Below are 26,070 nucleotides of genomic sequence, written 5' to 3'. Positions count from 1 at the left end.
TTCATATAACCCATCGTTGTGATACCAAATTCTTGTAACAGATTTGAGAAACTAATACCATACAGGATTTTTCACTGGGTTGTAAAAAGTTACTAGTGTTCCCAGAAATTAGGCTATAGGCAAAATTAGTTTTTGTGTTTGTCAAATTCTATGGCTTCTTTTGGAAAAAGCCCCTCTTGGGTGCTGTGGTGGGTTAACCTTGGCTGGATGCTGGGTGCCCACCAGGCCACTCTGTGTTTAAATAATTGCAGAAAATTCAGATGTCTGAAATAAAATCCTAACAACTCAAGTGATATCATAAAAAGGAAAAACACATATTCAAGGAAAATAAATATAACAACAAAAAAAATGTACCAAATACTTTCAGTTAGCCAAAAAGGTTCTTGAGGTTGCTGAATGTCACATCTGACTGTGTTTTAACTTGTTTTTACGTAGATGAATTATCCCCTCCTTTATCTGAGCAACAAAACAGAGAACAAATTCTGGCAAGTTTGGAAAGATTTATTCGAAAAGAGTATAATGGTATGTAACAGTAGGTAGTGATTCTTGATAATGCTTTCTTCATTCATGTTGTCCAGAGCATGAAGATGTAATTTGTCTCATTATTGCTCATTTTCCTTGCTTAAAGCAGCGGCATTTCTTTGCCCTCTGTATGTAAAGCTATCTTGCAGACTGCTAAACTGAACATCCCTCAATGCTACTCCATGGAAATGTCCCTAGAGTGGCGGAAGAGCTGCAAGGGTAATAATGCTGATACAGGACTGTTGCAGTCAGGACAAAAAGAAAGTTTGAATAGGCCCTGGCCAGTTGGGTTTAGTGTTATCTGGGTCATGGTCCAAGTACTTTTGTTGCCTAGTCACCAGTGCTTCAGTATCTTGGAAATCTTAATGAGTTTGTTATCTTCACATCTCTTTTATAAAATAGACAAAAGTATCTTACTGCAATACTGGAAGTCAAGGCACAGAGGTGCAAGGTGATTTTTTTGTAGGTGTTGTAAAACAGTGCTGGAGCCAAGTACCAAACCCAGGTCTCCTGAATTGCAGTCCATTGCTTTACACAGAAGGCCATCCGTTCTGCTGTAGCTGGCCTGTGATCAAGGAACTGTGAATTGCACTTCATCCACTGGCTGTGCCCTCCACTTACTGGCAGCAGCTGAGGATTGAGACCTGTTACAGAACCTTGAAAGACTTAAGATTTTCGATTCTATTAAAGGTTAGGAAAAAGCTGTGCATAGGTGTTACATACATTTTCCTAACTTTGATTTCAGTTGAACAGATAAATGTATTCAGTTAGGAAGAAATTGCTTCCTCTCAGTTATGAAGTTTTGCTTTCCTTTACAAGAATGAAAATACATTATAATATTGTGTTTCAAACAAAAATGTAAACAAAACAATTGGGAATGAATGTTCCATAAAGTATATTAATCTTATTGCTTGTATCTTCTTGAACACTATGTTACTGTTACAGAAACTTACAGGTTTACCAAATTTACCTAGTCACAGGAAAAATATGCAACCTAGATGAAGCATGAGTGGAACCAGAAATACTGCTTGAACTACCTTAAGAGTAGCTCTGTCTTATCTGTGGGGTAAAGCTGTACCGGTGACTGGGTTTGCACATTATTTTGATTTATTTAAAGCAGGAAAGTGCAGTCGCATACCACAAAACATTGCACCACATTTAGAGATGCCATTTAATGGTTATAGTAACTCTGTAACATACCTTACTTGTAAAAATTGCATGGACTTTATCCTGCCTTACTTTCTAGAAATAATTTTTGAAGTATTGTGCTTCCTCCTTTATCAAAGGTGAATTCTTAGAAGTGACATTGTAAGCTCTCTCTTAAAGCTCGTTTTTTATGGGCACCTACACATCTCAGTTAAGCAATATTCCATAGCAAGCACTAACCATTCAACTGTAAAAGAATTTATCTTTTTTTGGTCTGCTCTTTTGATCAGACAAAGCCAGACTTTGCTTGTTTGGCTCTTCAAAGAATGGATTTGGATTTCGGGACAGTGATCTAGATATCTGCATGACGTTGGAAGGCCATGAAAATGCAGAGGTAAGAGTTTTGAAATGGATAAAATTTACTATTTTAAATTCCAGAATTCTTTAAGGATTTTTAGTTCAGCTAAGATTTCTGTACACAGAAAAGGCAGAGTTTTGCTAGCAGTAGATTGGCTTGTTGCACTCTGCACAACTGAAGCAAGATATAGCCTATTTTACTTTTAATGCTGTATAGACACACATTTAGTGTACTGTAGATGTCCATGTAGAAATACGAGTCACCAGATTACGTAAATTCATGTGCTGGCTTATTGCTTACTTCTTTTTGTACATAGACTTTTCCTCTATGAAATATATGTTTGATAGTAAATGTGCTTGTTGGGACAGGATCCATGTTTTAACATCTGAAGCTGTGATACTTGTTTTTCCTAGAAATTAAACTGTAAAGAAATAATAGAAGGTTTGGCAAAAGTTCTTAAGAAGCATCCAGGTAGGTGTGTTAGAGTATTATTTGTTTTGTATTTACATTTACTATATGTGTAGTTAATGGAAATGTTTTATGTACTAAAGTGTTGCTTCCCTAGGTTTGAGAAACATCTTGCCTATAACAACAGCCAAAGTGCCTATAGTAAAATTTGAACATAGACGAAGTGGCTTAGAAGGAGATATCAGTTTATACAATACACTGGTAAGCTTCTGTTTGTGTTTGGTTTTATATTCAAAGAAAGCTTTTTAATTCAATGTAACTCACTCAAATAATCATTTGAGGGAATAATTTGAAACCAGAATTAAAATGCTTTTGTGTGTTTGGTTATTTTTCTACATTATTTAAATTCAGTGTACCACACCCTCAGCCCAACCCAAGTAGCTGTCTAACCTGATGGCAGAGCAGCGTCATGACACACAAAGCATTTTTGTGAATGCTCCTGAAAAGCCCTTAGTGCCACGTTCACCGTGGCCTTTCTGCCATCATGAATAGTACATCTCATCCCAGCTTATATCTAGCACAACGAAATTGCATGATTCCCTATGTAATGGCTTACATTCACCTGTGAAGAAGATGCAATTTGTGGAATTTGTTCCAATGTAAGTCATCCTACAGACTTACTTCTTTGCTGGTGTTTTCCAAGGTTCTTATTGTTGTTACTGCATGAATGCTCTCCTCATTACACCTTTCAGTTATGTTTGTGCGGGAAATGTTGCATGAATTTTACGGAATATTGTTGTGATTTTTTGCCCTCCAATTGTGTTATGCATCTCCTGTGCTTGAATTGCAAACTATACTATAATTAACCATAAATTACATTGAAACATCTGTTTGATTTCCCCCCCACTTTTCCCAGGCGCAGCATAACACAAGAATGCTGGCTACATATGCAGCAATTGATCCTAGAGTGCAATATCTGGGCTATACAATGAAAGTTTTTGCAAAGGTAATACAAAAAGAAGGTACATATGTGTATAATACAGTGTTTTCTGATACAGCCACTGAGTTTACCTTTTGCTAATACCAGCTGGAAAGGAGACAGTAGAATGTGATTAATATGAAGTGCACTTTCTTAAGCTGACTGTGCTCCATCTGACTGTGTGTGTCAGAATCAAGTTCTTTAGTCCTGGTATCTTTTGAAAGATTTCTGTCTAAGAGGAAGCTGAGGAAAGGAAAACTTTCATTTTTTTCAATTTCAAACTAGCTACAATGCAAAAAAAAACCCAAACCCTGAACAAACAAACAAAACCAGAAAAAATGTTAACTGTAAGATGTTGGGGCATGTGACTGTGCATGGGCTTCCCAAGTTTCCATATCTAGGACCACCCCAGAGATTACTGCAGGTTTCTTCTGGCCTGCCTGCCTTGTTTTAGTTGCTATAAAAGTCAGGAGGAGGTGTGCGTTGATGAATGAATGCCTAAGTCTCTACTTGATGTGCCTAGGACATAAAGTTGACTTTAAAAGTTTGGAAATAACAAATACCAAATCTCCTGCATCTTTTTTTCTTACTATACTCTAACAAAGAGTTATACTATGTAACCTTTGATAATTGAAACATGGTGTTTCTTTTTATTTAAGCTATGCTATTACATACACTTCCCAAACACATCCAAAGAAAGCTTAGTGAAACAGGGGCAAATAAAAAACAGGTTATAGAGAGTGTATCATGCTGCCAGATGTTAATATAATAAAATGCATCAAGATGAATAAAATAACTTTGTCCCAGAATAGACTGGACATATTCATCATACTGTCACCAAGACTAGTAATGATTTTGTTTGATGTGGTCACAGTAGTGCAGAATATTGCCATGTCTCTTCTGTGTCCAGATTAAAAATGCCGTGTGTTGATAATAAGGAATCTTACATTCTTTTGTAGTATTGCATACTATTGTATACATTCTAAAAATCTTACTGTAAAGACCAAGTTTCCAAGTTGTGGGACACACACTCTTGCATGTATATGTATGGAGGTGACTTCATAGCTATACGAATACTCTGTGTTTAAGCAAAATGCTTCCTCCTGTGTTTGTATTGGCAGAAAAAACAGGAACAGCTGTCACTGCTGCTGCTAATGTGAAAGTAATTTGTGAATCCCTGTTTTTTCCAGACCTAGGAGGTTAAAAATGTGTTGTTTGTTACGACACATGCTTGAAGCAAAGGGTAGCTTAGAAGCAGGTGTTGTAGAAAGGTTATACTGTAATAAGATTTTCAGGCATAGTAAGGTAATTCACTGATGTTTGTTTTATGCTCTGTTGTGCAGGCTGGACCATGGGTTAATTAGGTATGTGTATGTATGCTAGCAAAATGCCAGGTATTGCCTAAGTTGCCAGTACGACATGGAAATAGTTGCCTATTAATTAATTATTAAAAGAAAAAAGAGGAAAACAAAACAGTAAGGAATTACCAAACCAGCTCTGGTAACATGAGTTTAGGAAAGTTAAATTTTACAGTATTGAAACCTGGACATCAGATGTGGAGGTTTGTTGGGATTTCTGTTTTGGGGGTTTTGATTTGGTTTTTTCAATTTGGCACATCATAAACTAAAAAAAAAATATTTTGGCTACAAGAAGCTTTTCTGGTTTTATGTTAGTCAAATTATGCTGTGGATTTGCCAGATGGCACTTGACTCTAAGGACATTTATTTTTCAGGCTTCATAAAAAAATGTTTAGATATGAGATGAAAGTATTTTCTGTTACTGGTGGGATTTCTGTTTGCTCTCTGACATAGTTGTTAGTCTTGAATAATAAAATGTGAATTCAGTATTTTGTTTAAAATGTATTTTTTCAGCGCTGCGATATTGGTGATGCATCCCGTGGTAGTCTGTCTTCATATGCCTATATTCTTATGGTTCTGTACTTTCTACAGCAGAGAAATCCACCAGTTATTCCAGTTCTTCAGGAGGTAGGTTTTCCAAAAAAGAGGCTATGTCAATAGATGCATTGTTTCTTCAAGCCAAATATGAGAAGTCTGGGCTTTTAGGATCAGGGAGATGAATGAAATACGGGGCCCTTCAGCATTAGCAGGTTCCTAACTCCCACTTGGTTTTAGTGGGTAAAACTTAACAAGAAAATTACAGCAAAATCGGGAATCTGTTGGACCTAAGTTCTGCTGTGTTATTTACTTTGCGGTTTTGGTCTTATGATAATACTTACATGCTGAACAGGATAGAAAAAAAATTGGCAGGTGGTATGGAGAGAGGGAATTGTAATTATGAGACTACGCCAGATGCTCTTGAGATATGAGTCCAGCTCTTCCATCAGTTACTGTTGGAAGCATTATTTATTGCTCAACACCTTATCTGTAAGAGAAAAAGTTTATTTTATGATTTGATGAGGGGGAAAAAAGAGTACTAATGCTTTGGTACAACTTTAAAGATACTGTTTTACATGTGCCAGGAAACTTTATTAAGAAAATAACATTCTGTACCCCCATTGCATGGGTGGGGAGAATATAATTAGTCAGCTATTTATACCTCTTCCTGGATACACTCTGGAACTCCCAAGTACTTCTGAAAACGATCACTTTCTGACTTCTCTGTTGTCTCCATGCAAGAGGAAAATTGGCTTAAGCACTACAGTTGAGACTCAGACTTTCTTGCTGATACTTCAGTAGTAGTTGGGGGTTGTTATTTTATTGCTACCCTGAGAGTGTATTTAAATAACAGTGGAATTTCCCCTTGGCTTGCTAAAATCAAAATGTAATAGGAGTCATATAAAGTCTCCTTAGAGATTTTGTGGGCAAGAGGGATGTCGGAATCTTGATGAGGTAATTGTCATGTTTTCTTAGTTGCGAAAAATAAGCAAAAATAAAATATCCAAATAATCTGAGAGAGGTATAGCAATAATGCAAAAAGACTTTCAAGCTTTTTACCAATGGGAAACTCTGCCTATATAAGAAGTAATTGTTAAAATTAAAAGATTTATATTTTTGTATCATTTCTTACGAGCAAAACTGCAAGTCTTCTGTGGTGACTTTGAATTAGAGTGGTAACTGTGTCCCTCTCTATTTCGGCAGATATTTGATGGAAAACAGATTCCACAAAGAATGGTGGATGGATGGAATGCCTTTTTCTTTGATGACATGGAAGAATTGGTAATATTCTCATTCCAGAAGAGTCACTAAAACTTAAAGCTTGTTTTTATGGGAAAGTAATACATTCCTAACAGTGTAATATGTCAAAGAGTAGTTAAACTTCCATATCCATATTATAATAACTGCCCAAATGAGTCCTGTTTTGCTGAAGTGAGCGTCTGCTTTTTCTTGGTTTATTTTAAATCATTTCTAAATAATATAAATCAGGAAAAATACTTTTTACTCTTAATAAACAGTCCAGGATTGAGGTAGTGTTAACTGTAGTGATTTAACCTTACTTTAACCAAATGAAACTGTTCATGGTAGACAAACTCTTAATTAGAGAGGTAGTTCAGGAGGAGAAGTACTTTAGTAACTGTAGCTGAATAAGTTGTGTCTTCAATTGCATGCAGAAGAAACGTCTGCCTTCTCTTGGAAAGAACACTGAGTCACTTGGAGAACTCTGGCTAGGGTTGCTGCGATTCTACACTGAAGAATTTGACTTCAAGGAATATGTGATCAGCATCCGGCAGAAGAAGCTGTTAACTACGTTTGAGAAACAGTGGACATCCAAATGTATTGCCATTGAAGGTACATATCTGCTGAATTTTTGTTCCATTAATGAGGGAGTGATGAATGCTGTTGCTTGAGGGGTCTGTTCTCCTTGTTGCACAGGATCTTTGTGAGGAAACTGCCATCAATGTTTAAAAAAAAAAAGCATTGTTTGGAAATCCTACATCTTACAAAATAAGATTAGGCTACCGACCTTTAGTATATGTCAGTAAATTGCTCTTACTTTATTATGGTTAGTCACATTTTTAAAACACTTAGCATTGTTTTACTATCATCTACACTGTAAGTGCATTTAAAATTTAATTCTCTGTGTTAAAATAAAAAACTTTTGTTGCAGCATGTTTTTTCCAACTCTGATTTGTTTTTCTCCCTCCTTTACACAGATCCTTTTGACTTGAATCATAATCTCGGTGCTGGAGTGTCTAGGAAAAGTAAGCTATTAATGTCTACTAATGATTAATGTTCACTGATTTCTGGTGTTGTGCCTTTTCTGTTGTTTTCCAATAACTTTGTCTTTCTTCAATAGTGACCAATTTCATAATGAAGGCATTTATCAATGGGAGAAAATTATTTGGTACCCCATTCTACCCAACTGTTGGAAGAGAAGCTGTAAGTTTTCATAGTTTTTAGTATGTTTTTTACTTTACTTCATCCACTGAATTGATACCTCCAAAGCAAATCTCTTGTATATATTTATCAATTTGGTATACACAATATATGTAATTATATATGATCCGCATAAAATGCGCAGCTTAGTATTGGGCTCCTGCAAAATAAAATCCTTAGGAGTAGTTGGATGGCCCATGGATATTTTTGGCAGGTTTGGGGAAAGTAAGCTTGTTTTGGTTTTGGTTTTTTATAAAACTTTTCATTGTGTGACATTATGTATTGCAGAAAACTGCAAAATTGGCTTTAAAACCCAGAAACAGCTTTAGGAACTTTTCTAGCTGTTCATGTAGCTAAAGAAAACAGACTTGTGAGATGTTACATTCTACTTATTTTTCCAGTTGGTGGGGAAAGTAAGGAGTGCTGCTAAAGGAAGGAAAAGGATGATGATCAAGTTGTTTTTTTTATCAGTTGACTTTCAAAATTTGCATAGTGAGTCAGGGTCAGGAATGTGTTCATGCAACATCATATTAGAGAAGGTACTCCTCTGTGCTACAGGGTCGTCACTGATGCATAATAGAGAACTATTTTTTTTTTTTTTAATAGAAGCAAATAAATCAGCTGGAATTAATGTTTTTAACATCTACTTAGAAAGGTGTTTTCTAAGACAGTTTAGAGGACTGTTCTCCCAATGGCTTTCAACAGGGTTTCTGTTTCTAAGGGATCTTGAAAATATTTTGAAAGCTTTTATTTCCCCTCATCCTTCCCTATCTTCTCTTTTCCATGTGCTTACTTTATCTGTGTTTTTTCTGAGTTTGTATTAAATGTTCTTTGATGCAGTGACTGTGTTCTGTTTTGTGCCTAATAAAATAGGACCTGTTTTTATTGGGTCTTTTGAGTACTACTGTGATACAACTAATAATTACAGTGTGGATGTAGTTTTCTGTAACTGACAAATATGTGAGCGTATGTAATAAATATTATTGCTAATAAGTTTGTTTTTTTTTTATTGTTTGCATACATGTTCAACACAAGGCTATAGTGCTTCTGGAAAGCCCATACTGTGTGTTTGTATACATAGTCGGTTGTGTTGTCCTGCCTCATCTCAGATTTTCACTTAACATTTTACATAAGGATAAAAGACAAGACAGAAAGCAGCCTTAGCATGCATATGAGCTATCCCTCATGTGAAGGAAATAATGCCAGTAGTATTACATAGCATTTTATTTCTCCAAAGTGCCCAACAAAGAAGGAGTTCGTGATCTCCTTCCTGAGCCAGTGCCCTGTATTGCGTCTTAGGGGTACAGAGAGGAAACTGTAACAAAAATGTTCAGTAAATTACCTTTCTACAGTAGGACTTTGTTCCTGAACTGGGGTTAGGACATTTCTATTTGTATCTCTATTTCAGTCTTTCAGGCAAGGTAGTACTTTCACAGTGTTTATGTTTCTCAGAGGCTGTAAACTCTGGCCTTTCCACTGACACACATCAGAACTGCAGCTGACTGCAGGGATATAGGCTGCTTCGGAAAGCATACAAGCAGTGACTCAGATACCAAAATAGATCATATGCAAAAAATTGCCCTCTGAAGAGCCTTTGGGGAAGCAGAAGGTTGGCAGCAGGCTGGAGACTGGATAAGCTGTTCTGCAAATTCAGCCTTTGGCCCTAAGACTGAATACCCCTTTTTAGCTCAAACTGCTCCACATCTCTGAAAAAGCTGCCATTATCTAGAGGAAGAAAAGGACTAAGTATATTCTAAGAAGTAGTAAAATTTAGGGAACAATAGGAGATGAAAGCTGTCCATTTTGCTTTCATTTCTCAGTCTTGTAAGTGGATGGTTTATATATTGTATCTGTCTGATGTGTTTTGATAGGAATACTTTTTTGACTCAAAAGTGCTGACAGATGGGGAATTGGCACCCAATGACAGATGTTGTCGTGTCTGTGGAAAAATTGGTCACTACATGAAAGACTGTCCAAAGAGGAGGAGGTAAGTAATATACAAAGCTAATGTAGAATCTTTGAGATAAAATCAGGAGAGATTTGGATATTTGAAATTTTAATGGAAATGAAGATTATGCTGAATTGCAGAGAAAATCAAAGCTTCATACCATATTTTTGCTTTTCTTAAGACTATTTCTGGGCATCTCTTTAAATCTTAGAGTGTTTATGCAAGTACACACAGAGTAAAATCAACAGTCTATATTATGTTAATACTTTTGCTTCATGATCTATATGTAGTTACAGCTTACCTTAAAATTTGGATCACTAAATTATCTTTTTATAGTGTAAACATTCAGATGGAGACCTGACTGCACAATTTGTAACGTATTAAAATGGATTTCCTGTAGTGATCGTGTTCGGAAGACAGTGTTGAATTTGAATTATTCTGTAGATCTGATAACGTACCTCTGCAAGGCAGGTAAAAGTTAATTTATTAAAATCTAGGAGTAGTTAAAATGTACATACTTAAGGTGCATTTCTGTAACATCGTACTGGTGCTAGTCACTTAGTGATCTTGCACTTGTACATTAATTGCACTTACGAGTTTTGGATCCAGCACTCCTGCAAAAGGAGTCCCTAGTACATGGCAGGTCAACATCCCTCCAAAGAGGGTTTAGCAGGAATTGACAGAGAATGTGAACTCCTTGCATTTTTATGTCTTTGGATTTTTAATGACCCATTCAGTGTAGGTTGTCCGACTCCTCCTAAAACCTGTTGAAGCCCTTAGAATGCAGATTAAAGTCTGGGCTTTTTCATTTACTCCCTACGTTCAGTTGTGTGCTCCATAATTCTTCAAAAGATTCTTGGTCTTTTCCTGCTACAAAGTCCTTATTTACAGCTTTTTGTTCAGTCAGCAGAGTTCAAGATGCATGAAACTGGGCTGGAACCCTAAGGTCACAGGTTGACTATTCCTCTCAGCCGCTCCCTTAACATACTCCTCACAAGCACTAGCACATTGAATTGCATCACCTCCTTCCCTACATCTGCCTCAGGAAAAGAAGTTGTGATCTGCTCTTCACACAAACTGCTGCTACAGCACAGCCACACAGAATCTCTCAAATTATATACACAGCTCACAAAATAGTATTAATATTTAGCAATGTTACAGATACCATGTGGGAAAAGACCTTTATTTCTTGTCTTGGTTCCTGATCACTGATTCTTCTCCTGTTTGTATTAGTACTGAGTGTTGGAAAGAGTCTCAGTGCTTTCTTTCACATCCTGTCTAGGCTTAGGATGCTAATACACTCTTATAGAGAAATATGCCATCTCCAGTCAGGGGGAGGTTATATCTACAAGATACAGCTGACTTGTATATATTCTGACTCAGTGGGATTGTTGCATAGAACTACTCCCAAACTAACTGGTAGGTTAAGCCTACTTCACTGCAGGTATAATTCTGTGCTAATACAGTCAGATAGCTTCTGGACAGTTCTGGGGAGCTTTTAAGTTCATTAAGTTTATACAAACAGGTTGTTAACCAGCCCAGGTTCTGAAAGTGTTTTTCTGGGATTCCTAAGATATTTGTATTCTGGTACAGCTGTTGGTTATGTAACCATTTCCTTTGAACATGCCAATGTATCAAATTTACAGAGATTTTTTTTGTGTGTGTGTGTGGTTTTGTGATATTGCTAATAAAAATTATTATTCAGGTTGAAGAAAAAGGAGAATGAGAAAGATGATGAAAAAGAAGTGAAAGAAGATGATAGAGAAACAAGAGAGAAAAGGTGTTTCATCTGTGGGGACGTGGGTCACGTTAGAAGAGATTGTCCTGAATTCAAACAAACCCGTCAGAGAAATAATAGTGTGCCAGGTAAGTTAGTTATGTGGTGTTAGTATAATTTGAAAGTTCTGAGATCCCTTCTCTCTAGGTTTCTATGCTGACCTGGTAATTATCTTAAAAAATTTCTGCAACTAACAATTTCAGTCATTGCAAATACAGCTTTTAGTCTAAGTGATGCTTTTCTTCAAGGGGAGCAATGCCTCCTGAAGTACAGTCTTTGCATGAGTGGTAAAAATGTACTCAGCAGTAAATATAGTGTTCTTCAGGCTGTTGCATTATTTGTCTTCCACTCACAATGGGTGCATTTAGAAGTAGTAATAATAGTAATAATTGAATGCATTTCCTCTTCCAAATATTTTTCAAATGTTAGCTAACACTTCATCCTCTGTGAGAGGTAAGTAAATGTATTTTCATGAAAAATCAGTGGTCTTAAGCATACACGATGCATTAGAAAGCTTTCAAATTACTGTTAGTAGAGACAAGTCTAATTGCAAACCCATTCAAATTAGGCCTGCGGTACTTGAAAAAGTAGAGAAAGCAATCATAAATGAACTTCAGAGAGAACCTTGCTGCTTTTCTATGTCCTGATATCCCTTACTCTTTTTTTTTTTTTTTTCTTTCTTTGCCCAAAGGTTTCTGCTATTGCTATTTAAAATCCCACTGCTTACAGCAATAGTGTGGAAACCTGTATGAAGTAGTGCTTCCGCCTGACAGCAAAGTGAGCTTTGTTCATGCTAGAGTTTGTATTACTCCGAATTAGATTTGGGGTTTAGCTGCTACACCTATTCATGTCAGCTGTTGCCAGTAGAGGGAAAGCTTTCCACTTAAAGGAGAGGAGAGGTTAAAGTGATTTACCTACCGTGTGTCACATGAGAGTTAAGATATCACTGACTCCCAGTTCTGTGTTCATTATTTTGTCCTCCATAACCTTGTGGTTTTTATTAACATTTTTGTTCCTTGATTAGGCACCCAGTTGGTCCGAAACATGGTAAATTCACAGCTAGTGGCTGTGAGTCAGCAGCAAGTGGAACGACCCTTGCGCACTAGACAGTCATCAGAATGTGTAAGTGCTAATTAGCTATAGTATTGAAGTAAGCACACTGTAGCAAACCAGCAGTCCTGGGTCATGCTAGGAACAGGTTTGCACAGATTTTTCTCAACAGATTCTGGACTTTATAATGACAACATTGCACTCTGCCAGTTAATGAAATTTTGATTTATAATGTAGTGTCTCTTGGGGAACATTTATGTCTTTCAATATGGAAACTACAAATTTCATATGGGATAGCTTGCAATTCTGAAAGGCCAGCTTCACTGTCTTTGAGATTTAAGCTAGGATGCCTTTTGAAGTCTTGTGCTTAGTTGTTCTGGTGATGTAGAGTTACTAAGGGAAGTAAAGTATAGTTCATCATTAATATACGGGAGACTTAGGTTTGTGACTATCATGATTCTCCGTGGTTTAAGAGAACTGTCTTAAGGGACTGTCATGAACAGGCAGGGAACACGGATCATGCTCAAGATGTGATACACTGGGCAAAAGTCTGCCAGAGCACACTGGAAGCACAAACAGAACAATGGGGAAATTTTTGGTATTTTTCCCTTAGAATTTGTTGAAGTCTCTATAGAACTAGATAAAATATGTTTAACCTGCTTCTAAGTGGAGATGGATAGCAGAGGGTATTTGAGCAAATACAGATGTTGGCATTTAATGTTTTTGGAGTACAGACTACAGCAGAAATTCATTAATTTTAAGCTAGTAGTCTGAGAAACATATGCCTGCTAATGAAGCTGGCAAGCAAGAAAACATAGTAATCAGGGCTGCTGATCACTAATGCTCTTTGTTCAGTTTACTACTTTAGGTATATAGTATTTCCTAACTGATCATCAAGCATTTATTGGAATGTTTACTCCAGTAACAGAGACTTTATGACATCATTTTTGCTATGATGATATGCTGTTAAGGAGGGGCTGATACAGCCCTAATCTAAGTGAAGGGCTGAACTGCCACCATGCTATCACATAACGCAGGAGTATCTTTTTAGGAGCCTTGTATTTCTGCTTGGGAAATGGAAGCTGGACACGTGGGTGCACACACAGGCACATCATGCACGTTGGGCCTCCTGCATGTGCACATTCTTGTGTCATCTGGATGTCATGGATTCTGTGTTTGTGTTGCATGGTTGTCATTTGGCCAGGATTTCTTGGTGAATATGTGCTGTCCAGGGATTGTTTGAGAAGAATGGGAAGGGGGAATGTTAGTGGAGCAAGAGGGAGAGGAAAGGGAAAGCAGGAGCGTGGAAGCAGACCAAGAGGCTGGAGCTTAACATTTCTCCTCTCCTGCTGGCATGTCCGATGCATGCTTGTTGTGGTTTAATGTTTGCAGGAAGGCTGTAGTCAGTGCATGAGCTCTATTTTTATAACATTTAAACTGTTAAACTAGTTGTCTTTCAAATCCCAGGTTTTACCTTCTCTTCCTGGTTTGATAGAAAGGCATAGGTGGGACTCATGCAGGAGCAGGTGGAATAGCAGCAGGGAGCAATCCCAGCTTCTGGGCTTCAGCTTTTGCCCAAGCAAAGACACACAGCATGCTGCTCTAAGGAACGCTCTGAAAGGCTGGAACGGGGAAGTCCTGCAGACCTCTGGTTATTGAAGAAAAGTGACTGCCAATTTAAACGGACAGGCAAGCAGTCATGGATGGTGATAAGCTGCAGAGACCTTTAACTTCAGATGTTTGACAGCAGCTGAGTTACTTGGACCTTAGATGTCTGCTATAGTCTATGGAGGGAGACAGCAACTCCAGGGGGAGACTGAGATCTGAGATTCATGTAATCGTCTCAGGTTTAGGTAGCTATCTGTCATTTGAATTTCTCTTTGGAGGCACCTATCTTATGCCATGACCATCTTGTCTCAGTGCTTAAAATCAGATTAGGTTAATCTAGACACTGGTAAGAAATTTTGGCAGATAAACTAGGGAGCTCTTTTCCTAGCCACCCCGGTTCTTGAAGTGCTTCTCTGTTTAGTTGCAAAACCAAACAGATGAAATAGGTTCATGCCCGTTTCTGTTGCTGGTGAAACGGAAAGCTTTGTAAGAGCTCTGCAAAGACTGTAATAATTGCTATTTCTGTGCCTTCAGCTGTGGCCTAACATCAGGATATGGGCGGTGAAACTGGGTTTTTGGAGTTTCAATTTCTTGTTTAACAGATTACATAAAAATTAAAGAAATATTAGGGGCTCACTTGGGAATTACTTAAAAATGGGTGTGTAGTAATAAGAACAACTCTGTGTAGAAGTAAGGTAATTAGTTAATGAGATTCTGGGTTGTAAATAAGTAGGGTGGGGAAGGCACTGATGCAAAATCAGAAACAGATGTGTGAGGAGTCTAATGAAGAGCTTGGGGCTAATGTTTGCTCAGAATGATGTTTCTGATGGTGGGATGTGCCACATTAGCAGACCAAATTATCTAATGGTGAAAAACAGTGTCAGTTGAACTGCACTTACTTAAAGCAGCAGGAATTTGGGCATGGTATTTGGGGTGTTGCTGGGGACTGCTTTGCCTTTTTTATGAATAGGCTAATACAGTGGGTGCTTATTAAAGAGAAACACCATTAAATAGCTAGTGAACTAATCAGAAATACATACTTTTTTTTCCCCTCCAGTCTGATTCGCATCAGTCATCTTACTCTCCACAACCTCAACAATTTACACAGAATTCCTCTCAGCCAGCCTCCATTAACCAGACTCAGCCACAACCAATATCCCAGTCTAAGCACGTTCCGCAACCACAGCAGGGTGCACAGCCACCCCATCAGGTCCAGCTGCCTTTGTTTAACTTTCCCCAATCTCCCCCAGGTCAGTATTCCACCTTGCATAACCTGGGACTGCTTCAGATGCACCATCACCACCAAATTCAGCTTCCCAACACTTCTTGGCCTATTCATGGGCCTGTTATTCACTCTGCACCGGGTAACCCTCCTCATTCTACAAATGTTCCATTTTCTATGAGATCTGGCAGCAGCAGCACCACAAATAACCAGAGCAGTGTAAGCTTGAATGATCCCAGTATCATCTTTGCACAGCCTGCTGCCAGGCCCATGGGAATCCCCAGCACTTCTCATGAGGGACACTGGCACAATCCTGTGACTCCAAACTCACTGGTGAACAATGGCACTGTGGGGAATTCAGGTAACTCTTCTCTGTTGTATCAAACCTCTCGCACTTTGTGTACAAATGTTAAGTGTTACAGAAACAGCTAACTCTTTCAACTTGTTTTATATTAAAAATGTGATGCTTAAGAAACTAAGTCATTACCTTCACTATCTTAACATTTTCATAGGAAAAAAATTAGGCAAGTTGGATCATTGTAACTTTCAGGCATTGGTCCTATCTGCCATTAATGGCTGTGCGACACGTGAGAAATCATGCATTCAACTGAGAAATGTTCTAATAACTGAGTCTAAAGCACATTTCTGTGAATATGCTTACAAATACGGTTTCCGTTTATGTTGTTATGTAGTTTATTAGATGAATGCTGAGACTGCAACTACGAATTTAGAGACTGGCAGAATTATGGTTGTGCAAGTTTAATATCGCCTCCTTGCATTTAGTGCAATATAACATGATCTTATGCATTCTTTTTACCTGTAGTTTATCCTGCCACATTTAACTTCCATAATCTCAATGTCGTTTCCTGAAAATAATTCATACAGATTTTCTTTGCAACAAGTGGGCAACTGCCTTTTGCCTCATACCAAAGCCAAGTACCTTTGTATGTTTGAGGCTGAGAAAAACAGTATATAGTAATTAAAGCCCATGCAGTTTTCTGTGCAACATAAACCATGACAGCCCCTAAATTTTAACTGTGACCTTTAGATCATGATAATGGTCTTTTGATTTATTCTGAGTGTGTAACTCCTTCTATGTTTAAAAAAATATAGCCATCATACAATATACTAATGGAGTTGTTCATCATGAGATGGGAATTTTGAATCTCCTGCACAGCCTTTCTCTGCAGGAATGAGGTGATTGACAGCAATGGTAGATTTTTTCAGCTGAGTCAACGGTGTTGGATGAGGTATAATTCACCAGTGAGCTTCAGATATTTGTTGAGATATTGGAGACATATGTTTTTCTATTCGGAGCTTTGTGGGGAGTATATTTTAGAGGATGCAGAAACTGCTACGAGTGTTTTTTCTGTGCCTTCAGTGTGCTTTGTCCCTGCCTCTCCATTTCTGATCTTAATTTTCTGTCCAGGCTTGTCTGTCCCCTTCTCCGTGTCCACCTCAGCTCTGACTTTTTCTCAAGCAGCTCCTTCCAATCCAAGTCTTCTTACCTAGGTAGCTGCCTTCTTTCAGACAAGATCTCCAAATCCTAGTTTCTGCTCCGTTCTCCCTTAATGAGTCCTGTTTTTCATCGTCTAGTCAGTCAGTCCCTGTCTTCAGTCTCTTTTTCCTTTTGCTCTATCTCAGTTCCTTTGCTTCCACTCTCATTGTGCCCGCACAGAAGGTTTTCCAGTTTTCTTGTGCTTCAGTCACAGTATTTTTTTTCCCTTCCCGCAACTTCCATCTATTTCCAATCTCATCACACTCCTTTTCCTAGTTCCCAGTCTTGGTATTTTTCCTCTTTGTATTTTAATCAGTTTTGTTTCCTTTTTGGCTTAGATGCCATTAAGGCGGGGTCACTGGGTGGGTGCACAGTAGAGATGAGCTGTCTGCTCTCTGCTTGAAGCCTGCTTTCTTACTTGCTTGGGTCAGTTTTGGAACAGAAGTTTGTGGAAGCTTTGTCTTGGCTCACATAATTTTGAGATGGAAGGAGCGACTTTACTTTTTGTTCAGTAGACAATTGATTAGAAGTAGGATCATTAGAAGTTTCAGGCAGACCACTTTTTTTTCATGCTTACTCCAGAGCCATGCTTCATGTTTTATTGTATAAAAGTTACTGTTTTTTTTTAAACACATAGCTTGCTTTTATTTAATGAAAGTCCGTCTGCAAGGTTTTTTTATGATGAGCCTGAAGGGGATCTGATATACTGAGAAGGATAGTTACTCAAATTTATTTAGTTAGTTTAAAATGTACATTGATCAAGTTTTTAAATTAGCAGGCATTGCTGTGTTTTATAGAATTGGGAACTATGAACAAAAAGAGGAGAATTAGTAATACAGCATTTAGCATCAACTGTTGTGTGTCTTGCCTCCTTGGATGCTTGATTTCTCATCCTTAATGCTGCAGTAATACTGGATTTGTAAATGGAGTAGCTTACAATTTGTATACTTACTTCAAAAGTTTTAATTTTTTTCTCTAAAAATCAATTTTAAGTTGGTCCAATGATCTGTGTATCAGGTTTCTTAAGCATACAGGTATTAGTGGAACTCCAGTGTACATCCTCTGAGAATTATTTCTTGCAGTAGGATGATAGCTTTCATGTCACAGCTATGTCAGTGATAGTGAATATCTGTGTGGGATCAGATATTAGTAACATTGTTTAGACCTTGTATTTTTCATCATGAGAATGACATAGGAATAGTGAAATTGTAGGTCTTGATTATAGTACTGATTCATCGTCTGTCTTCCCTCCCACAATAAATTCTATTATAGTGAATAACGAAGTAATTTAGGTGGTAATTTTTATTGATGTGTATTTAAAAAAACACAAAAGATCAGCACATCAGACTAATCACATTAAGTCCCCTGCTGTTGTTTAAGATATAAACTGTATTTGTGACTTACTGTTTAATTATTTCAACTTGCAATGTGCTTTTCCCTTTCAATTGAAAAATAGATCAGGGTTTCCAAGGACAGTTTGGTAAAATGAACCCTCCTTCTGTCCCTTGGGACCATGGGACCCCTACCCATTTTCCTCTCCTCCGAGGAGCGTGGCCTTACAATATGCCTCAGAACTACATGCAGCAGGGAAATGCCAGCTACCCACCGAACAAACCTTTCTACCCTCAAGGTACTAGAACTAGTGTATGAATCAACAGCTCATGCAACATGTCTCTTTAACTGTCTCAAAGGCTTTAAAAGCCAAGGAATCATGTTTCACTTGCCAGGCTCCCTGGAACCATAGTGAATCCAAGAGTCAAATCAACGCTTCGGCTTCCTGGATGGATGGATGAAAATCTTTGTGGGAGGGACGGGGTTAAATCAAATTCTGAAATCTGAGCCAATTTGCAGTCTGTTGCACTTCTAGCCTCTTCCTTCTTCACTGCTGCTCTCGCTGCAGAGCCACTCTGCTTCAGTAGAGGTTGATTTGCCTGTGAGCGTGTTAAGAATATGAAGAAATTATTGTCCTAATTAATTTTATTTGGCTTTTGCCTTGTGGAATGACTTACATAGATTAAAAACTTGCAAGACCATAGACTAATTCAGGTTGGAAGGGGCCTCTGGAGGTTATTTAATCCAACCCATCTGCAGTCAAAGCAGCACTAACTTCAAAGGTAGATCAGGTACAGTTATTCGGGGTACTTTGAAGGGCTGACTTTATCTCAGCTCTTTCTGACGCTAGTGAATGGTAAAGGTGTTCAGCATCTGGCAGGATTGGGAAAGGCTGTAGGAAAAAGACCGTTGGCTCCACTAAGAGAGAAACTGTGCCCAAATTTTACTTGGAGGCTTTGCAATTACCATATTGCTGGGTCACCTAGAATAAAATGAGAGATACTTACACCAAATCCTTTTCTCAAAAGCTAATCTATTGGTTGTAGCAAGGTTTCCAAGTGAGATCCATATTTTAAAATCCTGAAATTATTTTTTGTTAAATAACTGAAGTAATGCAACAAAATGATATGTTGATGATTCTGAGGGTATTTTGGAGATAGGATTAATGCATTGTCCCATTAAATGGGCTAGTCGTACAGATAGCATTTGTGTCATTCTAGTAAATGGCTTTATTTCTAAGTAAGATTAATACATTGAATATAGCCAAGCACTGTTAAATATATTTAATTTGCTGAAGTAATTGTAATCCATTTTCTTTTAGCTGGTCCACTGATGCAGAGTAACCAGCGGTTCTCGCTTCTGTCTCAAGGACACCCACACTTGAATCTGAATTACATTCAACAGAAAAAGTGAAATTTAATGGGATGGTGAGTGGGTGGGGGGAGGGGAGGAAAAAAGTTCAGGTTCTGATTTAAAATCTTAATGCAACGTGTTTAGATACAAGATTATTTAAGACTGTTTTTAAACTGTATCATTTGTACATAGATAAGAACTATAGTTTTTACTGGTATCACAAAACTGAGTGATACAAATTTCATCTATTTTATTACCCTATTTTTAAGGGGAATTGTGTTTTGTTTTATCTTGATAAACTGTAAAGAGAGAGAATTTTTAAAATTAAGTTCTTTATTTTCTATTAGCTGTATTCATACTTTGGTTGCTTCAGACTTTATATATATTGTTCTAAAAAAAATAAAATTAGAAGGGGATTTCATGTGTTTAAAAATTTGTCACTTCTATTCTTTACAGAACTATGTAGTGCCAAAAAACTTTTTAAAAGAAAAATAAAACTGCAAAAAAAGGACGTAAGACTTTTTCCTCTTCCCTATTTGTACGCATGCTCACATTGAACTGTAATTAGGAAACCAGAATAATAAAAACAGCTTTAATTTAGATATCTTAGAGATAAAAGATGAGCAGCTTTAATGAGTCATACGCTCAGTATACCTGTTCATCCCCATGCTGGTGTCATCGCATGCACTGTTCACAGCCAATGTGTCTTGCTTGTAAAATACTTGATTTAAGGGAAGAGTATGCCTGCTTTTCTGTTCATTAACTTTGCAAAATAATGTGAAAATACTCTAGAAAAATCAGGCTGTACTATGAAGTAATTTTAAAGAGGGCTTTCCATAAATTCACTTGGCATACTACTTTTTGTGTTGTCAACACTCATTGGGCAATATGTGAAAATACTGAAGCCGTATAAATGCAGTGTTCAGGAAATAAACCTGTCTGTCCCTGCTCCTGCAGCAAGACTGTGAATAAATGGATGGTACACAAGGGGTTTAACACAACTGATTTCCTGTGATACCTAATTAAATGTACTAAGATGAGAACTGTAACTTCATTATTCTTCATTTGAAAAACAGGGACTTGCTGAACGATAACTTCATTGAGAGAAGGTGGAGCTGAGGATAATTGTGTTATATTCTGTCCCCTGTCAGAGGTAGGCCACAAACTATGCTCAAAGTAGCAGTTTACTGTCATTAAATACACTGAGTAACTTCTTGCTTGAAAAGAACTAAGTAGTGCTTTGTACTACTTGAAGCTTCTCAACTGTCTGATAGTAGCGTCAGAAGCAGCATGTCGTTAGACTTATGGATGATTCTTACAAAGGAACCAGTAACAGCTGTGTTGGAGAGTTGCTTTAAGTCAGCTCCTGCTTTTAGCACACACACTGGATGATGACAGCCTTACTTCCTTTCCTGTACTGGAGGTTTGAGATAGTTCAGGCTAGTAGCTCTTCAGTGTTTGTAACTCGAACACACTCTCACTTTGGCAACTGAATGCAGTGGCTGTTTGGCAAAACAAAGCCCTGATTTAAGAATGAAGCCAGCTTCAACTAGGGGACATCTAAACAAAGTTATTATGAAAGAAACAGCAAGGAGCCTTTAAAGACAAAGTGTCCCCCTTTTTTTTTTATTGCTCTTCACTAGTTTTTACAGGCCTTGGGAAAAAAAAAAACCAAACAGAATTTGAGGATTGTTTTTTAAATTGTTTATCAGGAGAATGAGTAACTAACTACATAAAAAGTATCCTTAGCTTTCTTTTAATTAAAAAACGCAACCAAAGATGACTTGTACAAGAGGAGAAGGATTAAAGAAATAGACTGCTAAAGCAGCCAGTACATATCCAGCTGTCCTGTAAAGCAAATAGGACAGTTATTAGACTGCAGTTCAAGGTCCTTAAACTGTGTGCTGGATTTAGTTAGTTATTCATTCCCTCGCCGACTCTTCTTGTGACTCTTCTTAGATCTGAAACAGAAAAATAAATAGTGATTGTTTAGAAAGACCAAGGTGATTCATAGCAGTCAGTGGTGTTTTCTATGGTCAAATATGGATAGTGTGACTTGACTACAACACTGAGGGAGCTACCGTATGAAGTATTTGATCTCCAGCACTGTAAGAAGACCTTCAATCCCCAAGCTTAAATGACAAGTAAGAGCTCCTACAGCAGTACAGACACCCTTAAGAAACAGGCCAAGCCTTTACCTTTCAGGTGATTTGGAATGACTTCTGTGTCTGTGACTACGATGATGCCCTATGAAATGAAAAGGTAACAGTTACTTCCATAGACCGTGGAATTATTTTTTGTTTTGCTAATGCAATCTGCTTCTTCTAGTGACCAAGTGTCCTAGCTAATGCCAGAACAACCCTAGCCTTAATTAGGCACTCAAATTAACCTCCTGGCAAATACCTGAAAAACGTACTCAAGACAATTTTGCATGTATTAGAGGAGTTCTCCAGCTGTGCTTTCATATAACTAGAAGTTTTATGGGCCAGATTAAGCACCTATGCTATCTTCTTGATACCACGACACAGCTTTTTCTTGCAGTGGATGTTCTGCTGATAAAGACTTGCCAGAGTTAATCTGTAAATGACAAAACTACCTGGAGATTTAGATCTTGATCTGTGGCGCCTCTCCCTGGATCTGCTCCGGTGTCGTCTTGGGCTTTTGCTGCGATGCCTCTCCCGGCGTGGTGATGGACTGCAAGAAAGGAAGCTTTTAAGACAGACTTACTAAAAACGCACACATTCTGAGATTAGATAATAGAATAAAAGACTACCTTCTTCTCTTTGGAGAGCGGCTTCGCCTGTAATTGAGGGAGAAAAGAAAAAATCGCTAAAAATCATCAGCAGAACCAGGTTTAATTCCCATATTCTCCAGCAACAGCACCAGGGCTGCCCTTGCACTCCCCTGTGCCCCAGTTAGCCTGTGTTTGGCCTCCTGCACAAGAGGCAGTACACGCTTCTGAACTGGCCCATACAGTGAGCAGATGAGGTCAGTAATGAGTTTTTCCTGGCTTGTTATCAGTAAGAAAATTAACAGGATTTCTGTGCAGCCTCTGGCTTACATGAAAACAAAGCCCTTGGTTCTCCTTAATATCTTTGCTCTATTGTCAAATTTAGCTAAAGTTGACCAGCAAGCTCAAGAGTTACTGAAGGACTAGAGAAACAGGCAGACAGGTTGACTGTGGCTGTCCCCTGCAACTCCTCACTTCAGAAAGTGGCTAAAGGAACTGGGAGGCATAAGAGATTCTGGATGAACTGTCCACTTCTGTGCCTTGCTCCAGCCATCTGCAGTACAATAAGTAAAAACATTGCTCAAGAAGAGTCATGCATCACCTTCTTGGAGACCTGCTTCGGCTCCGTCTGTATCGCACAGCTGGAGATCTGCGAGGTTTGTCAAGGTCTCTGTAGCCTCTTCTGCGGTGGTCAGGAGAGGGTGCTCGCTCCAGCTGGAAACAATGGCAGGAGGGGGGAGAAAGTTCTGTAAGTCTTGTTTCATCAAGGTTTTTATCTATCAGTAAGGATTTCTGAACAATTAATACAAATTACAAAAGTCATGCAATCAAGCTTCCCCATCCTCAAGTATTTCATATTCAGAAATGAGTGCCTAAGCTTGCCAAGTGGAAGTTAGAGTGGCCACATCGGATACTGTTGATTTTTAAGTACAGCAGAATTGACAATGACGGTCATCATAACCTTCATCACCACCTTTAGTTCTCTCCATTATATATGTCTATAAACCAATTTATCTGAAATATGTTTAACACAGAACAGATCTAGATTTGTGAATTTCAGGAAACACAAAAGCTTGGCGAACACAGAGCAGTTGAGAATTGCTTCAGGGTCTAACAAGTTCCCACAAGCAGCTTAGATGAAAATATGTTAAGGGGGGAGATAAGAGTTGCAAGCAGCCTCCTGGTGCCTCCCCTCAAATATTTCTCATCAGCCATAAAGTGTTCTGCGGTGGTTCAGCACCAGCTGTAACTATCCCTTTCCAAAACAGTTCACCAACCTTTTCATCTTCCTCTTCCTCCTCCTCACTAGATTCTACATCATCCATATCTTCTTCCAAAGCACTAACACGAGGCTCGAGCTGCTCAGCTTCTTCCAGAACATATCGTTTCTAGGAGAAATTACAACTTTCATCTTACATAACCCAAGTAAGAACAAACACATAAGGAGGCATCTCGTGTGCCAGAAGGATCTGTATCATCGCTTTATGCAACAAGCCAGTAGCTGATACAGCTGTTGAATCTGATGAAATAAAGAATTCCATAACCATCTACTTTTCCAAACCTGTAATCGAGGCAGAATGATATCGCATACACGTTCCTCGTGGAGTAGTTCATCAATAAATTCATCCACGTGCATCAGTTCAAATTCTGGGGCGAAAAAAATAGCATTTAAAAGACAAAGAAGATTAACACTAGTGGCTAGGGTAAAGATGAAACTCTTCAGACAATTTATGTCAAGTGGGTTGGACAAACAACACTTCAAAAATCATTCTCAAAGATGAGGAAAATCATTAGGCTTATCTTGCAATGAGAGGAAATTACAGCACAGCTAGGATTAGTAGATTCACTGTGCTTAAACCAGCACTCAGAGGGTGGTTCTTTGGTATTTATGGGACTGGACTGCCTTTCAGTGCCCAACAGAAAACACAAGCCCTTGGGGAAAGCAAAATAAGCAAGGCAGTTCTCATTTGTACAAGTCAGCAAAACCAGCAACAGGCTATCCAAAGGATAAATAACTAAAAGTAAGTTTTCAAAAAGGTGGTTGTGCCACAATTTTTTAAGCTGATATTACTGAATAGAATATTTACTTTTATCTAGCATAATATGTTTTTTTAACAAAAGGTCATCTATAAAGTACCAGGAAACCACAACTACATAAAGTGCTTACCCCCATTTCTGTTCTGACTTTTTATTTTTCGATAGTCATTGTACAGTGGTTCCAGATACTTGTAGCAGTCAATGGCAGTGCCTGTCAATCTCATGTACAACGCACCCAGCATTCGGACATACCTGAAAAGCAAACCGTTTCACATATCTGAGCTTTTTCCATAGTTAGTAGTTTTATCAGATAAAAGTTTTTCCTGTAAGTTTCTGAGGAAAATCAGTGCACTAAAATAAATAGAAAACTGACCATTTAGACTTTCTCCTTCAAATACTCAAGTGTGTACATATATGTACTCAAGTATACATACATAACCTCTGTGTGGGCTGCTCATGCATGCAGGAATTGCATTGTCACTCACAGACATGAAAGAAATACTGAAGAAAAAGTAGATTAATGCAGCTCCCTGAATGCATCTCGTTCTAGATACTTCAGGCAGAGGTGTATTATCACAGAGAGCACACGCCACAAAAGCAAGCGGTTCCAGGAGCCCAAGTGACAAAGCGAGCAGTGTTTTGAAAGCAAGAGGACGGATGCGCTTTCTAGCAAGAAGAGTTTATCAGGGCCCACTAAAAGTGAAACCCTGCACCGAGGCTTCCTTGGCTGTTTTGGCCATCTACGTTTCATTCAGTACGACAACCACGCGAGGAGACAAACAAGCCCATGTACTGCCAACGTACTTGAAGTCCTCGTTCTTTATGAACTCCACGATGATGTCCTTTTCGGGCTGGATCTGCAGCATCTTCAGCGTCAAGCACAAGAAGGGCGTAGGCTTAATGTTCCCGCCATAGACGCCCCCCACGTACTTCAGCTCCATGGCCTTGTCCACCACCAGCTCGGCTAGGAGAGGGACGGGCCGTCAGCGCGGGCTCCCCGCCGAGCCCCCTTCCGCCCCCGCCCGCCCCGCCGTACCCGTCAGGCCGAAGCACTCCTCCTTCCAGTACTTGGACTCGTAGATGCGGGTGCGGATGATCTTCTCCACCAGGTACTGCGGGTTGGTGCCGTGGATGCTGTGCGCGTCCTTCACCGTCCGGTTCGCCATGGCCGCCGCTACACCGCTCCCCCCAGCTCCGCGGTGGGCCGCCCCGCTCCCCTTCCGGGAGGGGCTGCAGCGGCTTCCGCTTCCGGGGCGCCGCCGCCGGCCGCCATCTTATGTTCGGGCAATGACATCCCTGCGGCTTCGGGGCGCCAGGCGCAAACATGGCGCGGGTCCTGCGCGGCCTCTTCCCGCCCCTTCCGCCATGTGCGCGCGCGGCCGGGGAGGCGGGGCCCCGGTTGGGCTTTGGCGCGAAATTCTATCCTAGAGCCGGTAGGAGCTGCCGCTGCCACCGCCGCGCACGGGGTCCGCTGAGGCGCCGCGGTGAGTGGGCCTCGGCCCTGCGGTCCGTGAGGGACGCGGGCGGGTTGGTGGCTCTGGGAGGGTGGTGGAGCACCTCGGTGTCGCTGCGCGGGTCCGACCCGGCGGCGCTAATGACCCCTTCCCATGCCGGGGCCCCGCAGGCCGACCGGGAACCGGGCAGCGGCCCGAGGCGGGGGGCGGGAACCCTGAGGTAGGGCCGTGCCTGAGCTCTCCGCTGCCTCTTGTAAACCGACGGGCTGAGGTGGGCGAGGGGGAGCAGCACTGGCGGCGGGGGTGGCGTCTT

General features: G+C 39.4%; 2 protein-coding genes across 8 annotated transcripts in view; one reads left to right on the top strand and one right to left on the bottom strand.

Annotated features, from left to right (window-relative positions):
- Positions 1 to 24,890, top strand: part of TUT4 (terminal uridylyl transferase 4) — a 53,353-nt gene extending 28,463 nt beyond the window's left edge. For 3 of the 7 annotated variants that reach the window (XR_011048594.1, XR_011048595.1, XR_011048592.1), the window contains 18 exons: positions 436 to 522; positions 1,959 to 2,062; positions 2,440 to 2,497; positions 2,592 to 2,695; positions 3,351 to 3,440; positions 5,285 to 5,398; positions 6,512 to 6,589; positions 6,982 to 7,159; positions 7,525 to 7,572; positions 7,668 to 7,750; positions 9,619 to 9,734; positions 11,401 to 11,561; positions 12,497 to 12,594; positions 15,188 to 15,713; positions 18,307 to 18,480; positions 19,504 to 19,609; positions 20,612 to 20,688; positions 22,077 to 22,256. Coding sequence is in view for 2 of the 7 variants with exons in the window: in XM_068405687.1 (XP_068261788.1) it covers positions 436 to 522; positions 1,959 to 2,062; positions 2,440 to 2,497; positions 2,592 to 2,695; positions 3,351 to 3,440; positions 5,285 to 5,398; positions 6,512 to 6,589; positions 6,982 to 7,159; positions 7,525 to 7,572; positions 7,668 to 7,750; positions 9,619 to 9,734; positions 11,401 to 11,561; positions 12,497 to 12,594; positions 15,188 to 15,713; positions 18,307 to 18,480; positions 19,504 to 19,595 (2,111 nt within the window). In the remaining 5 variants the exon portion in view is untranslated. Of the gene's footprint in view, positions 1 to 435; positions 523 to 1,958; positions 2,063 to 2,439; positions 2,498 to 2,591; positions 2,696 to 3,350; positions 3,441 to 5,284; positions 5,399 to 6,511; positions 6,590 to 6,981; positions 7,160 to 7,524; positions 7,573 to 7,667; positions 7,751 to 9,618; positions 9,735 to 11,400; positions 11,562 to 12,496; positions 12,595 to 15,187; positions 15,714 to 18,306; positions 18,481 to 19,503; positions 20,438 to 20,611; positions 20,689 to 22,076; positions 22,257 to 24,853 lie in introns of those variants that run through there. The other 4 variants (XR_011048593.1, XR_011048596.1, XM_068405687.1 and 1 more) reach the window with 4 other exon arrangements.
- PRPF38A (pre-mRNA processing factor 38A) lies at positions 21,090 to 25,520 on the bottom strand. The gene is made up of 10 exons (XM_068405688.1): positions 25,340 to 25,520; positions 25,108 to 25,267; positions 24,434 to 24,555; positions 23,828 to 23,913; positions 23,544 to 23,654; positions 22,868 to 22,980; positions 22,309 to 22,335; positions 22,132 to 22,229; positions 21,734 to 21,782; positions 21,090 to 21,496 (listed from the first exon to the last, which is right to left on the bottom strand). Exons 1-10 carry the CDS (start codon positions 25,467 to 25,469, stop codon positions 21,454 to 21,456), a joined length of 939 nt encoding a protein of 312 aa, XP_068261789.1. The 5' UTR covers positions 25,470 to 25,520; the 3' UTR covers positions 21,090 to 21,453.
- Between the last annotated feature and the right edge of the window lie 550 nt (positions 25,521 to 26,070).

This window comes from Nyctibius grandis, chromosome 8 (assembly GCF_013368605.1).
Source record: "Nyctibius grandis isolate bNycGra1 chromosome 8, bNycGra1.pri, whole genome shotgun sequence".
Taxonomy (NCBI): domain Eukaryota; kingdom Metazoa; phylum Chordata; class Aves; order Nyctibiiformes; family Nyctibiidae; genus Nyctibius; species Nyctibius grandis.
The sequence above is the reverse complement of the archived record's forward strand: the minus strand, read 5'-3'. Positions and strand labels throughout refer to the sequence as shown.